The 10,684-nt window shown below is 44.8% G+C and overlaps 1 protein-coding gene and 2 pseudogenes across 1 annotated transcript; 1 reads left to right on the top strand and 2 right to left on the bottom strand.

The window, feature by feature from the left end:
- Nucleotides 1–576: 576 nt before the first annotated feature.
- On the bottom strand, nucleotides 577–2,210 carry LOC128589145 (serine/threonine-protein kinase RIO2-like; annotated as a pseudogene).
- A 1,363-nt stretch (nucleotides 2,211–3,573) lies between these two features.
- Nucleotides 3,574–5,873, bottom strand: LOC128589143 (zinc finger protein 131-like). The gene is given in 2 exon segments (XM_053596063.1): nucleotides 3,574–4,907; nucleotides 4,909–5,873. Coding segments are annotated over 2 exon segments (1,779 nt in total). The 5' UTR covers nucleotides 5,649–5,873; the 3' UTR covers nucleotides 3,574–3,868.
- A 1,496-nt stretch (nucleotides 5,874–7,369) lies between these two features.
- Nucleotides 7,370–9,886, top strand: LOC128588737 (cyclin-dependent kinase 16-like; annotated as a pseudogene).
- Nucleotides 9,887–10,684: the final 798 nt, after the last annotated feature.

Here is a 10,684-nt window from a genome sequence, read left to right as displayed (position 1 = left end):
ACCAAATTATTTTCAAATTGTAATTTCTTATGGAGTATGAAGCAAGGTGAGAAGGTCATCTCTAGAGCCTGCATAGTACAGAAAACAGGGAAATAAAGAGTGCTGAGAGAAATTAGTGTCCATGCTATAATTGGATACCTAACTAAAATGTCTTTACAAAATAAGGGTAACTTTTTTTTTTTTGGAAATAAAAAATAAATGAATAATGTAAAACTTTGATAAATTTAATTACTAGTAGGAGCTTCTTTAGATAGAGAAGTTTCCTGATATGAAGTTTAGGGAAGCAAATTAAAAGATAACAAATTTCTTGGGTTTTTTTTTTTAATGATGAAAAGTTATGTATTTAGAATGAGCCACCTCGACTTGGTTTAAATGATCTCAATTTTGTTGGCAACATACAGAGCATCATAATCAGAAGCCAGTGGAACATAGGCCTTCTACTCACCATCATTTCATTTTTTTATAAATGAAATCAGATTTATTCATCTTTTTATATATTGGCCTTGATGCAAAAGAAGACTAAAAGTGACTTAAAAGGTGAGTAGAGTAACTTTAAAAAAATATCAAAAATATATATTATTCTCCCCAAAAGCCAGCTGCTTCCAACTTGATTTAATACTTTGCATGTTTTCCCTTCATTGCTTGGTAAACACATTTGCTTCTGTTTTTTGTAATCACCGACTGCTGATTTTTGCTGTTTTGTCAACTGACGTTTCACCTTCTGTTTCATGAGTTCGGGAAGAATTGTTGAACAGCTCGCAACACTGCCCGTAGAAGAAGTAATACTCAGAGTTCTTTCTTGTTCTACACCAATTAATGTCTCCCATATGTTTTTCATTTCTGAGAGGCCTGGATTCTTTACTCAGTGACACAAGGCAGTTAGATGAGAGCATTCATCCACACACTCCTCAGAGCCACCAGAGGCTTCTCCTTGATGTGTCTGACCACCTTGTCTCAGGTAATTTTCATTTCTGTTTTTCTCCTCAGAAAATTCAGGTATGGAATTTTTGTCAACAACCTGCCCTTTCATTTCTTCTAAACCTGGCTGAAGTCAGTCATTTCAAAGTGGTGTGCGCCAGCACTCTGCTCTGATGAACTGTCCTCCCTGATGTGTTCCAGGTCTTCGAATGATCTGTAGCCACCCGACTGGTCCACACAGTTCTGTTCTCTTTCATCTTTGGAACTACAAACCTCTGATTTTTCTGACACTTCTCCATCAGAAAATGAAAACTGAGGTCCCTCTTCTGTCTCAGTGGCCCTCTCATCTGGGCCCACTGGCTGCAGCAGGTGGTCACCAGCCTGTAGCTCCTTTGTGTAGCTGCTGGAAGAAACCTCCACATCAAGAGAGCCTTCCGTCCTGACATCACTAAAGGTTGGATAAAGCTCACTTTCATAGCCAAAACACTTCATGAAGAAATCTCTGATGCACTTGACATCTCTGTCGAAATACCCTTCAGCACTGGTTTGAGAAGTTGAGATCATCTGTAGGAAATCGATCCATGGTGATACGATCATTTCCATCCAAAATGCGATTGAATTCATTGAAATCTCCGTGAATCAGCCCATGATTCCCAAGTCTTACAATTAGTTCCATAGCTTCATCATAGACTGAGGCAGGATTTTCACCATGGTGTATCTGACATAGAGGATAACCATTTATGATCTCCATGACCACTGCATGGCGATTATAAACAACTAGCTTTGGAACTGGAAATTTCCTCCCATATAACACCTTCATATAAGCAAATTCCTTCACCGCAGAGAGAGGAGATAAATAAAGCTAAGACACATGCCTGTGTTTATGGTAATCAGGCTTGTTTTTTAGATTTCAAAAGGAGGTTCTTCCTAGTCTGTGAAGTGTTAATGCAAATTGCTGTCCTTCTTCATTTGCAACAATGTAAATATCTGATTCTTTGCCAACACCCATCTGGTTTCCAACAGACTCAACTACTTGTCTGGAACAAAGTGTTTTCAAAGCCATAATCATAGCCTACATTTGTCAATAAATAGCCCCGGACAGTCTTGGAACGCTCCCAAGCTATGAGTTTATGTTTCACTAATTCTCTTAAAACTTTCTTACAGCCAGCTATAGAAGTGATCAAACTGCAGGGAACTATCTCATGGTTCTTCATGGTCATTTCAACACCGGTCAAAACCCTGAAGCCATCCCAGCTCAGGTAGCGCAACTTGGCCACATTCACCTTCCCCATGGAGGCAGCGGATGAAAGTCCAATCATGAAGCTTTTAAGTAGATCAGTTCTTAAATAACTGATATATAATAAGAGTATAATTTTTATACATGGTAATTAAATCAAACAAATTATCTTCTACGTGAAAAGGTAAATGAGGAGAGAAAAACCTACTCTTCAGAGAATTAATTTTATTTTATGCCACTTATTTTGTATATTTTGGAGAACATTATTCTTTTGTTTGAACTGAGTAGCACCAAAGGATCAAATGTGGCATCTTCTGGACATTCCGATGACTGAGCCATATGCCCAAAACAAGGTTGAGGAGAATGAAATAATAAAATCCATCCACTACATGACCACAAAGCAACTCACTTGCAGCAGGATGGTCTGGGTGACCATCTTCTCTGGGGAGGCTTTAGAGGAGAGTCTGGCGCTGTGAAGGTGCTGGGATCGTCTCTGCTCCCTGAGCAAGAGGATCACCACGTAAGCACTTGAGAGCAGCATGATTCCTACAGAGGAGACATGCCTGGATAATGACAGAGCAAAAAGAAGTCTCCTGATGATGGGATTCATGGGGGAAAGTGAGAAGTGTTTATCTTCAGTAGATTTGTCTGATCAAATGATAAGTAGCTATGGTGTAGAAGATCATGCTATGATTAAAAGACAAGGTGCAGGACCACAAAAAGTAAAACATGGATGATGTAATCTGTGGACTTACGTTTAAATCTGGCCAACCAGGAGGTGGTGGGGCTGACAGTGATGGCCTGGAGCATGCTCAGGAGGCTGGTGGTGCATATGGAGAGATCCTTGATCCCTCTGCTCTAGTAGAAAAATGCCTCGCATGTAAGGTCATTCTGAAAGTTCAATGACCCAAAGAGTTCTGGAGACCCCAATAATAGTACCGTGAAGAACTTCACACATGAACGAAGGCCAAATGTCAGATGGTCAGGTCCGTGGGTTTCACCCTGTGATCAGAGGAAGTATGAAAATGCAGAAGAGGAGGAGAAAGGTGTTGGCTGAGATTCCAATACCAGTTTGTAAAATTATGCAGTTTTAGACGGTAGCATAAATGAAAAATAAGTTCATTGTTGTACTAAAAGTGAAATAATTGTATATCTGAAAACATCAACAGACATTATCAGTGTTTTTTTATAGTCAAAATTATCACCACCATAAGGCTTTTTTCTCCCCACGATTAACTCTTCCTATGTGATAGAAAAGATTAAAAATGCAGCTGCACAGGGAAGGCTGGATGTGGTATGTACATGTTTATCTCACTTGCACAATGTATTTGATTTCATTAATGGAATTTTCGGTTCCAACAAAATAAGTTTATATTTCTTTTTTTTTTTTTTTTTTTTTTTTTTTTTGGAAAGAAAAAAGAGAGAACCTTTACCACAATGAAAATAAATTCGTACCCAACTATGTAATAAGAATATAATCCATGTAAGTTTCCCGAAATATACTCCTCAAAGCTCCCCTTCATGTGTGGGAAAAATCCCTCCTCTGTGGCATTAAGAGAGGGGAGGAGAATCAGTTTGTTTTGATAAACGGATCAGCACAACAGGAAATAAGGTTTAACTTTGGTCCACTTGTCTGTTAGCTTTAAGGACAGTCACACTGACCTTAAACAGTTCAAAAGCCTAACATGTAAATTTAAAAATATATTCGTTATTTCATTCTAAAACTGGCATAACTGTTCTGTCCTCTTCCCCGGCTTTTTCAGCTTGGGAATCCACTGTTGGCCTGGTCTCTAAATCCTCAGCATTTTCCTGATCTTCCCTGGCAGCCTCAACAGTCTCTGCATGGGTAGGCTCTTTCTCCTCTTGGTTCATGATTTCTGGAGTCATGTGATCCAAGTCTGTGTCTAGAAGCTCAGTTTGTACTTCTACCGGCATTTGATTTACCCGTTCGACATGCAGCTCCTCCACATGTACTTCAGTACCTTCTTCAGTCTGAATTCGACCCACTTCTAGGTAACTCACTTGGACTTGCTCTGGAAGCTCACTTATATGTGAATCATGCACTTGGCTGTCCTGAAGCAGATCTGGATGGACTTGTTCCACAGTTACTTGTGCTGAATCTACCTGGACCTGAAGTAATGGTAACACATGCACCTTCCCAACTTGTTCTATAATAGTCATTGATGTCACAGGTTCAGTTTGCACACGTGTTTCTACTGAAAGAACTTCTTCAGTTACTAGACGCTCTGAAATATTGTGAGTATCATTGAGATGCCTCCTCAGTTCATTTCCTTGCATGAACCACAAATCACATAAAGTACAATGGTTGGGTTTATCTCCAGTGTGTATTACCAAGTGATCTTTGAACTGGTCCCAGCTGTTAAACACACTGTTACAGACCTGGCATTCATAAAGCTTCTTTCTTCTCTTTTTTGCCCCCACTCCAGTTTGGCATGCAGTGAGGTGACATTTAAGGGTGCTATTTCTAGCAAATCGTTCATGGCAATTTGGACATTCGAAAGGTTTCTCACCTGTATGTTTTCGAAGATGCTCTTTAAAATGTCCAAAATGATCAAACTGTTTCTCACAGTACTGACATATGTGAATTTTTTTCCCAGTTCTTTGCTTCTTACTGACTCCACCTTCTTCAAGGTGGTAACAATTTAGGTGCTGTTTCCATGCGCTCTCCCGAAGATACCTTTTATTGCATATTTCACACTTGAAACTCTCAGTGGAGTGTGATTTCATGTGTTCCTTCTACCTGTTTGCTTGTGGGGTCAGATGCACAGCCATCTTCATCTTTAATCTGCCCTTTTCTATCACCTTGACGGTACTTGCTGGTAATATCTGCCAACAGTGCCAAAGCTGAATCATCAGAGGAAGCTGTGCTCTGTATGTACTTTATAGACTGCTTGGCAGAAGCCACTTCCTCTAACGTTTCCATGCCTTCATCTTCCACTTCGATTGTGCCTTCGGCAATCTCTACCTCAATTTCAACAGGTTCTGATTCTGCAGATGGCAACGACTCAGTTATCACATTTGATGTTTCTGCAATCTTCCTTTTTTTGGCCTCACTTTTTCCTGTGGTATTTTCCTCTAATGGAGCTGAGTTTTCTTTGTTCCTGACTTCAAGGGCTTTGATAGCTTCTAGCATTTGTAGAAACTCTGCTGCTTTCCATACGTCATTGGCTTCTTCTTCTCCTTGTATCATTAATTTTGCTGTATATGTGAACTCAATTAAATGACGAAAGGCCATTTTACTGACACCTTCTATCTCCACCAAAGGTTCCTGAGTAAATTCCTGAAAGAATTTGTAGAAGAACTTACTGCAAGCAGCCAAAACAGCCTTGTGAGCCTTAAAATGGTGTCCGTCGACAATCAGGGTGATGTCAGTAAACCGGTCCTGCTCTCGCTGCTCATTCAATCGGTCTAGGATCATTTTATGATGTTCAGGGAACTCCTGAAGGCATTCCATCGTCTCTTCAGCCTCCATGGCCTTCGGGTTGCTCTAATTGGAGTCGGGAGACGCGAACTGGAGCGGGGTGGGCACAGCGCCGGAGGCTCCGGGCGCCAGGGCGCGCGAGTCCGTCAAGGGAGGGGACCCGATAGCCGCGGGGGCTCTCCAACGGCCCGCCAAGCCCTTCCGCCCGGCCCGGGCTCCCGCCGACCCGGGACCCGGTCCGGCCCGCGGCCCACAACGACTCCGGGATCGCCTCTCCCTCCCCCGCCCTCCCTCTTCCCCCCCGCCCCAACCGGGCAATAAGTTTATATTTCTATAAATATCCAGTGTGTGATTGCATGAAATAGAAAAATTATTTTTTAAGTATTATTTGGGGTTAGGGACTTATGAAATTTAAAACCAGCTATTTTCAATTATGAAATAAAAAAGAATATAAAAAAATGGCCTTTAATTAAGGGATTCAAGTTTGAACACTTTTCCATACATTACGATGGAAATTAGGACCATATATGGTATGTATATTTTGACACAAAATGTGTCATTTTAAAATTATTACCCACACATGAAAATAGTCATCAAATAGAATTTTCCTAATGTATTAATTTTTATTTTTCTATTTCAAATTTAAAATCCTTATTATCACAGATGTTTATTTCACTTGTTTAAATAAATATTCAATAACATTGTTTTAAAAATATACAGTTTTAGCACTATATAGGTATTTATTCATATGATGCCTCAGTATACAGGGTGTCTATAAATTTTGTATGCAATTACAGCCAAACTTTATGGACACCCGATATAATGCGTCACTGTATATACTCAGTGTATGCAGGCATGTGCACACACACATATACACTGCATCAGCATTATTTAAGCCAAATAACAAATATAATGTGTATGCATATATATTAAATTCTTCTATGCATATATACACACATGTAGTAAGTCCTCAGTTAATGTCATTGATACATTCAAAGCAACTGTGATTTCAAGCAAAATGATGTACTTATTAAGGAAAGCAATTTTACCATAGGTAAATTGAAAAAAAGTGCTAAATTTCTATGGAATAGATAATGTCATTTCACTTAAAGTTGCAGTTTCCAAGGACCTATCAATGGTAAGTGAGAACTGATATGCACAAAACATGAGCACCTCACTGTCACGTTGGTAAGGTGCCCCCACCGCGTCTGCTCCTAGAGTTCCTGTCTTTACTCTTTCGACAGCGCTGCTTTACTGCTCTGCGTTCCCTGTTCCATATGCAGCACAGAAAATGCTAATGAGAATGGAAATGACTCCATAGCATTTGTAGGGCTGAGCAAAAGTCAATTTCACACTAATGGTGAGAGAAACACCAAAACAAATTCCTGGAGAACCAATAATGTGAAGGTGTGTCTTTCTACCATTACATCTCCTATAGTCACACTGTTTCTGTCCCCTCAAAATTTATATTATAACTTTATCAATGGCTGGGTGTGGTGGCCATTGATAAGGTTATAACATAAACAACGTAGTGATGCTAGCCTGCAGTCCACCTTCCAAGGAGAAAGAATACCTCAGAGGAGGAGGCACAAGTTCATGGGGAAGTCGACCTGGGCTAGGGACAGGCCTCTTGTCTCAGCCGCATCAGAGGCCACAGAAACCCATGATGTTGGGTCCCAGGGAAAAAGACCCATTTTGTTGAGGGGTATCTTTCACTTCAACTGAGAAAAAGGCATGCTGCAGAGTAAAGTGCTTGCCTGTGCTTCCAGTCCATGGCCAGTCCATTCCAGGCAATGACTGGTGGCCCCACATCTGGTTCTTCCTGGACTTGTAACGGGGCTACCGCCACCAACGCAGCCTGCGAAGTGGGCAGTGTGCAGGTGGCGAGGGTTGCCTGGCTGGTCGCTCTGGGGCAATTCTGTTGGATCTCCAGCAGAAGAGGGACCGAAGACAATTGCAGGTGGGCAGGGGCTCGGGACTTGGAGAGGGCTGTGGTGGGGCATGGCCCGCCAAGAACAGGGGGCTGGGAGGAGGCTGTGGAGGGGGGTGACCAGGCAGGAACAGGGGGCTGGGAGGGGAGTGGGGAGGGGGGTTACCAGGCAGGAACAGGGGGCTGGGAGGGGGCTGTGGAGGGGGCTGACCAGGCAGAAACAGGGGGCTGGGAGGGGGCTGTGGAGGGGTGTTACCAGGCAGGAACAGGGGGCTGGGAGGGGAGTGGGGAGGGGGGTTACCAGGAAGGAACAGGGGGCTGGGAGGGGGTTGTGGACGGAGGTGACCAGGCAAAAACAGGGGGCTGGGAGGGGACTGTGGACGCAGGTGACCAGGCAAAAACAGGGGGCTGGGGTGGGACCGTGCAACAGTGAGTGTGGGCAGGGACCGGGGGCGAGAAAGGGGACATGAAGCGGCAGGGGCAGGCAGGGACCGTGTTCGAGAAGGGGTTGATGACCTAAATAGGTCCAGGGGGCACCAGAGGCGAGGAGGTGGCATGAGTGGGGTCAGGGTAACAGGCTGGGGATAGAGAGGGATGGGTGGGAGACGTGGGACGACTGAAGGGCAGCAGGAGCGGGAGAAACATTGCTTTGCTGAAACAAAGGAGATAAAAAGCCAGATGAAATGTTAGATCTACACAAGCCATGACAGAGAGATGAAGGAACATTCAATATCTATGGATGAGTGAAATGTTGGTCTAAAACAACTCCATTTTCAAGTCCTCGTGCACAATCGCTGGTGAGAGCTGAGTGGGCCGCATATAGATGGAGGTTCCCCAAGGGCACTACCACCACCACAGCCACTCTCATCCAGGCCTATCTGCTCAGAGGCACCTTTGGTCTCATCTATGCCTCGGCCACTTCCGAGTGTCATGGACACCTGCCGTTTGCTCTTCTTCATTCGATCCATGGCCACCGGCGGGGCTGCCAGCAGCCTCAGAGCCGCGGGGCTGGCGCGGTGGCACCTGGGGCAACGGCCCGGGCTCAGGCCGCGCGACCTCCTTCTTCTTCTGTTGGCCGCAGGCGCTGGTCCCAGCAGTCCTTGAAGATTGGGTCTGATGGGGAGAGTGACCAGGCTTGGGCCACATCCTAGGATGAGGTGCAGGCTCCAGTGAGGGTGCGCATGTGCAACCATCCCCCACTCCAGATCTCCACTGAGGACATTAACAAGCGCCTGTCACTACCAGCTGACATCCGGCTGAGGGTTACCTTGAGAAGCTGACTCTAAATAGTCCCATTTTTGACAAGCCCCTCAGCCGCTGCCTCCGTCATGTCACCCTCTCGGAGATTGGCTTTGGAAAACTAGAGACCTACATCCAGCTGGACAAACTGGGCGACAATACCTATGCCACAGTATACAAAGGCAAAAGCAAGCTTACAGACAACCTTGTAGCACTCAAGGAGATCAGACTGGAACACAAGAGGGGGCACCCTGCACTGCCATCCGGGAAGTGTCTCTGCTCAAGGACTTCAAACATGCCAATATTGTTAGGCTACATGACATTATCCACACGGAGAAATCCCTCACCCTTGTCTTTGAGTACCTGGACAAGGACCTGAAGCAGTACCTGGATGACTGTGGGAACCTAATCAACATGCACAAGGTGAAACTGTTCCTGTTCCAGCTGCTCCATGGCCTGGCCTACTGCCACGGCAGAAGGTGCTGCACCGAGACCTCAAGCCCCAGAACCTGCTTATCAACGAGATGGGAGAGCTCAAGCTAGCTGACTTTGGTCTGGCCCGGGCCAAGTCAATCCCAACAAAGACATACTCTAATGAGGTGGTGACACTGTGGTACCAGCCACCTGACATCCTGCTTGGGTCCACAGACTACTCCACTCAGGTTGACATGTGGGGTGTGGGCTGCATCTTCTATGAGATGGCCGACCCCTCTTCACGGGCTCCGCAGTGGAAGAACAGCTGCACTTCATCTTCGGTATCTTAGGAACCCCAACTGAGGACACGTGGCCAGGCATCCTGTCCAATGAGGAGTTTAAGACATACAAGTATCCCAAGTACCCAGCCGAGGCCCTTTTAAGCCATGCACCCTGACTTGATAGCTTCGGGGCTGACCTCCTCTCTAAGCTGCTACAGTTTGAGGGTCAAAATCGCATCTCTGCAGAGGATGCCATGAAACATCCATTCTTCTTCAGTCTGGGGGAGCGGATCCACAAATTTCCTGACACTACTTCCATATTTGCACTAAAGGAGATTCAGCTACAAAAGGAGGCCAGCCTTCAGTCTTCATCAATGCCTTACTCAGGCAGGCCAGCTTTCCACGTTGTAGACACCGAGTTCTGAGTTCTAAGCCACAGACCGAGGCCCCAGCAGGCAGCAGCTGGAGGGATGCCACACCCCTCGCAGGGCAGCCCCCAACTGCATCCTCCCTGCTTGCTACCTGCCTACCTGCCTGAGCCATGTTCACCTGCCCACTGGTCCCCTGCTGCCCACCTGAACACCCCGCCATTGTCCTGTCAACCCACCCATTGACCTGTCTGCTGGGTGCTAACAAAGCTCTCATCACTCCTTCAAAAAAAAAAATAATAATAAAACAACTCCATTATTTATCATTCCAATTACATGACATTCTGGAAACGCAAAAATATAAAAACAGTGCAAATCTCAATAGTTGCCAGGGTTTGTGGACCAACAAAGGGTTAGGGGCCTTTGAGGGCAGGGAGAGTGCACCGCATGAGGACACAATGGGCAAAAGGGCTTTGAAGGTGTCACAACTGACAGAAATGCCCAGTGGAAAGAGTGAACCTGAATGGAAATGATTAACTTTAGAGAATCAGATGTCAAGTTTTAGATTAATTGTAACAAATGTATCCCAGTAAGTGAAGATGTCATTGATCATTGCCAATAGGACATGGGGGAGAGAGGAAAGATTGATAGGGGAACATGGATCCATTTTTATGTCAACCCCAAACTCTTCTAGATGAGGTGATGCCTTTATTAGAAATCATCATTTAGCACCATTCTTTCAGGCAGACATTTTCAGGGGTCGGGGCAAGACAGGGTCTCACTCTGCCTCCCTGGATTGAAAGCTAGAGTGTGGGTGGTGTCATCATAGCTCACTGCAACCTCAAAGTCCTGGGC

Source organism: Nycticebus coucang, chromosome 6 (assembly GCF_027406575.1).
Source record: "Nycticebus coucang isolate mNycCou1 chromosome 6, mNycCou1.pri, whole genome shotgun sequence".
Classification (NCBI taxonomy): Eukaryota; Metazoa; Chordata; class Mammalia; order Primates; family Lorisidae; genus Nycticebus; species Nycticebus coucang.
Note: the sequence above shows the minus strand (reverse complement) of the source record. Positions and strands in the feature narration are given on the sequence as shown.